Source organism: Hydra viridissima, unplaced genomic scaffold (assembly GCF_058129835.1).
Source record: "Hydra viridissima isolate aposymbiotic clone 2 unplaced genomic scaffold, HvirCarnegie_v1 scaffold_13, whole genome shotgun sequence".
Taxonomy (NCBI): domain Eukaryota; kingdom Metazoa; phylum Cnidaria; class Hydrozoa; order Anthoathecata; family Hydridae; genus Hydra; species Hydra viridissima.
In genome coordinates this window covers 5503671-5508753 of record NW_028324312.1, presented here as the reverse complement: position 1 = coordinate 5508753, position 5083 = coordinate 5503671, and the positions used below count along the sequence as shown (strand labels likewise).

Sequence of the window (5083 nt, the reverse complement as noted above, 5' to 3'; positions counted from 1 at the left end):
AGGACTGGAGAACGTACAATAATTGCTTTACGCTCTTTTTTGCGTCAAACCAACCTGATGTAAAACGTGTTTTCTCAATTTTTACTAATGTGACCCATCTGACCAAAAGCAGTCACGTATAAAATTTTAAGTTTTGAGTGTGATACATATTTAAAAAGGTAAAATATTCTGCTTTAAAATGATGCAAAAATTATTGCTCTAGCTTGACCCTAGCCAAAGTTATGAGCAAAAATGTAACATCTATATTAAAATTTTAAAACGGAAAAAAACGCGTTTAAAGGTTTGATGTCAAATAAAATAGATAAAATAGATGTCACAAAAATCACCAAATTAACCATCAAAAAATTATTTTTTATTAAAAGTTAAGTTTGAATAGCAAAGAAAAGTTAATTATGTAAACAATTATGCAAAAAAATAAATAATGATAAAAATTGAATTTTTGAGATGTTTTGATGGTTTTCTCAATATAACATAACGCGACATCCGACTGGTTTTGGTCAGATGCGTCACATATATGTAGAAAAATTCATTTTCGTTTATCTGATAAATCTTTAAACTCTTTGATTTTTCTTATTTTTCATTATAATAAATATAACCCAAAAGTTCATAACTTTGGTAAAAAGATTTTAAATTGTGTTTATAATCAATAAATTAGATGTAAGATATAAGATCATAAAGAGCGTCTAAATATTATCTTGTCGTTTAGTTTGCAATATTTAAAACTGAGAACTAACGGTTACAAAAACCGCGGTTTTTGTGAAACCCTAGTTACAAAGAAATACGATGTTTTTGAAAAAGGACGTAGTTTATGTCTAAATGTGAAAAGGAATCGGCTGGCAAATTGCAAAAATATTTCTTCAAAAAGTAGACCATTTGTTTTGTGCATTGAAAAGATTGCAGAGGGAAAAAAGGTTTAATAGCTCGAGTAACTTTTAGTGACAGTTTTCTTGACAAGCATCATTTTACCTGGTGGTGTTCCCTATTTAGTATAATGAAAAATAGGGATCATGAAACTTGACTGTTGACGAGAGTATAAAATGAACCATTTAATTTGTCCTCACAAATGATCCTTTGGTGCTCTTGGATGAAATTTTTTCTTAAAAAATTTTGTCATAAGCACCAGTCTCAAAACATAATTTCTAGACACTCTCCATGCAATTGGAATAAAAAAAATCTTAAAACTTTATTACATGACACTCATGCGCCATGACAAGAAACCAATACTTTAATTTCAAAAGTTTTAAGAATAACGGCATAAGAAAGCGTGTACTGTCAAAAATTAAAGTTAAAATTTTATTTTATAGCTTAATCTGTTATTATCTTAACTGTTTTTGAAAAAATAAAAAGTTTTTTTGCACGCTTGAATTTTTTTGCACGAAAAAATTTAACTCGTATCGCAAAGAAGAAACCCGCACCTCAGACTTCATTGTAAAGAATTCTTTTCGAGTAAGTAAAATTCGAAATTTTGTTTACCTGATTTTAAAATGGTAACGTTTTAAAAGGAAACTTTCAAAAACGATCATGAGTTGGAGCGAAGACGAATGGAAAAATGGCCTTCCTTATAATGCATTGGAACGAATAACAGTTATGGAAGAGTCACTAGAAAGCTTTCGAAAAGAAATTAACCAGTATAAGTGCAAAACAGAAAATTTAGAGCGCCATCTCGATGATACAAAAAAGAAGCTGGAAGATGTAAATAAAGAAAAAAGTAATCTGGAAAGAAATCTTTCAGACCTGTATATTAAACTAGAAAACGAGCAGGAGAAATCCAAACGCTTGTGTATTAATCTTAATAAAAAGGAAAACATTATTCAAGATTTAAATGAACGTACAAATACTTTAAAACAAGACAACGATAAAAAATGCAAACTTATTGAAAAGCTAGAATTTCAGTTAGAAACGTTAAACTCTAAGTATATTGACAATGATCTAAAAGCGAAAGAAAATACAAATCGCTGGAATCAAGCATCGGTTACCAGTTCTCAAAAAATTGAAGGTAAAATTTAAATTGAAGATAATTTTTTTTTTAAATTTGTATTTTTAAAAAGTATAATCTAGTCATTTTTAACTTCGTTTTAAACCAATTTTTAGTTGCTTTTTTCTTCTTTCTTTTTTTTTTTTTTTTACTATTTCTATACACGGAGTTTCTTTTGTAATTTAACTAGAACATTTTCAGAAGAATTTTTCAGAAAATCTTATTGTTAAGTAAAAGCTATGTTTATATTAGAGTTGGACACCCGCATTCGATGTCTTGTGAAAGAAAACAAAGATCTTCAACTTTCTAGAGAAGAGGTTCTTAAACAATCTTTTGAGAAGCAGCAATTCTCAAAAGATGAAATCGAGAACCTTAAAATCCAAGTTCAAAGATTGGAAAATAAATGCGCATCGTTTGAGAGAAATAACGGCGCAGCAAACTTCTCTAAGACCAAATCTGAAGAATGCAGCGCTGCCAAGGATCAGGTCATTTTTCAAAATGTTTCCTCTTTTTTTTGTTTTTTTGTTTTTTATTTTTTTATCTATTTATTTTTTTTATTTTTAAAAATATTAGCAGCTTAATTTAAAAGGTATGAAATTTATAATTTTTCAATAAATTTTTGTCTCTTTTTTTTTAAAAAAAAACTGTATGTATAACAGGTCACTCAGCAGTTTGTTAAGGAAAATTTCGAGAATAATCTCTTTTCGCAAAACAAACTCCTTCAAGACGAAATTCAAACTTTGAGAAAAATTCTCCGGGAAAAAAACTTGCCTTGGTGTTTAGACGGTAACAAGTATCAAACTTGTTCGTGTTCTGAAAACTTGAAGGCTCATAAAATCAGCGATCTTAACAACCGTGTAGATTCTGGCTTTTGCCAATCGCAGGAAGTACTTTTCTCAAAAGTAGAAACTCAAAACTCTGCTCTGGAGTTGGCTCATGTTATGCAACAAATTGATCACGATGGTGACAGTGAAACCTACGTTCAATTAGGTGATGCAGCATTTTCCTCTAAAGAGGGTATTTCGTTATCAAATGAGAATTCTTGTCGCTCTAATGGAAAGTCTATTGACGTTTGGAAGAAAGAGAACGAAAGATTGAAGCAAGAAAATGAGCAAATGAAAGACATCTACGTTAACCACATGCGCGTTTGTAATTCTACAGGCAAAAAGCAATCACTTGTAAACATTGCGCTCGATCAAGAAAATGAACCGAAGTGTGAGCTCGCAGAGAAGGAGCAAAGGGTACAAGACCTAGAAAATAAACTGGTTCAGGAACAAAGTCGATGTTTGAAACTTCAAGAAGAATTAAGAGGTTATCAGAATGATTTTTTTGCTACGAGTCTTGAGAGCATCGAGAACGCAGTTAAAAGTTTATTGGATCAAAATCATCGTTTTAAAGATAACGAGACATTGACTGCCGTTATCAATCAGTTTAACACAGATATTACAGAGAATTTTCTTCACGTGCAAGACTTTATTCAAAGCGCCCATATTATGACACGTGAGAAGATATTTGCCTATTTTGAAAGGTGCAGCAATCAAAAAATAACCCGAACTCCAACAAAAGATGTAAAGCTTGAAAATGGCAAGCGCGGAGAAAGCAAACTCAAGCAAAAAAGAAATTTAATTTATCTGGAAAATCTAAAAAGTAGGTTCAAATTTTTCAATTTTCTTATAGAAATCGAACGCTGCATGGTTTGAAGGGAGAAAATTTTATATTTCAGATTCCCTCAGTAACATTCAACAAAGCATACACGGACATGAATGTCAAGTAAACGAAATTGAAGAGGAGAGAGATCGTTTACACGACGAACTCGTCAAACTGGTTGATGTTTTGCAAAATAAAGACGAGGAAATTGTGTAAGTTTTTAAAAAAATTTATACTTGCAATTTTTTTGGGAGGGTAATGATGGACTTTCTTTTTTTTACCTATAGGAAGATTAAATGTATGTACGAGACCGAGAAGCTCAAAGTCACCGATAATGAGTCGTGTTTTAGACAAGAGATGGACGCTTTAAAAACTGAACAACTTGAAATTTACGAAGAATTTCGAGGAATGTGCGATAATTTAAAAAAGAAAGATGTTGAACTTCTTAACAAAACCAAAGAACTGAAACTGAAAACTAAGGAGTGGAGAGAGAAAGAGGATTCTTTAAACGAAAGCCTGTCCTCGTTGCAAGACGAATGTACTCGGATCGCTCATGATAAAATGCGAGCAGAAAACGAGCTCGAGGAAAAAAACAAAGAAGTCGACAGTTTAATAAAAAGACTTCACTATTCTATCGACCAAGTGAAGCTTCTGTTTGACTGCTTATCAAGAGTTGAGAAAACGCTCCAAGACGCTAAAAAGAAAGGTTTATATTCATGAATGATGGTTGCTTGTTATCTCATCAATTAAGACTAAGTTCCTCGTTAGATTTTGCGCAATTATTTCTTTTGATCGATTATACTTTCCTCGTTGCTTTTCAAAATGAGCTTCACTAAACTAAATAAATACTTTATAGAAAAATTACAGAATTGTTTATATTACGTTTACCATGAAAACGTACCGATTTGGACCGTTCTATAATCAAAGGTGTTTTTAATTAGAAATTATTGCGTGAGCCATCCGCCCTGTAAATCTATGTAAGAAAAATATTTCTTTTACCTTCTTTAGGAGAATGTTTGGTTTACCTTCTTAGGTGTTTGGTTTAGGACAATCGAGATTCAAATCAACAAAAAACAAACAGGGTCTCTCTTGATGTTAGGAAATTTACTCAATATAAGTAAAAAATGTTATTATAATAAAGTGCGTGGATAAACTTTATGATTTTTTTTTCTACTTAATTTCTTATTTACGTTATTTGTGACGCAATTATGAAAATACACCTTAAGTAACTTCTAAAAATGATTACAATGAATAATTTCTAAAAATCGCCATTGTGCAAAAATGAAATAATGCAAAAGTCAATATTTTACATCATTTCATTCAGATGTTATGTTACAAGAGTAGTAAACCATTTTACAAGTGTAAGAATAAACAGATGAAAGTAAGAAATAAGAAATTTGCATGCTCTAACTATCTTGTCTCATAGGTATAATTTTGAGCAATTAAAAAAAACAGAAACAA

General features: G+C 30.8%; 1 protein-coding gene across 2 annotated transcripts; it reads left to right on the top strand.

Moving 5' to 3' along the window:
- The first annotated feature begins 785 nt into the window (after positions 1–785).
- Positions 786–4775, top strand: LOC145195370 (uncharacterized). 2 transcript variants are annotated; one of them, XM_090070673.1, is made up of 6 exons: positions 786–911; positions 1503–1996; positions 2228–2460; positions 2635–3622; positions 3699–3834; positions 3910–4775. In XM_090070673.1, the coding sequence occupies exons 2-6, from the start codon at positions 1522–1524 to the stop codon at positions 4340–4342; spliced, it is 2265 nt and encodes a 754-aa protein (XP_089926799.1). In that variant the 5' UTR covers positions 786–911; positions 1503–1521; the 3' UTR covers positions 4343–4775. The 2 variants fall into 2 exon arrangements, with proteins under 2 accessions (XP_089926799.1, XP_079929326.2); XM_080073200.2 differs by lacking the exon at positions 786–911 and having other exon boundaries at positions 1408–1996.
- The last annotated feature ends 308 nt before the right edge of the window (positions 4776–5083 follow it).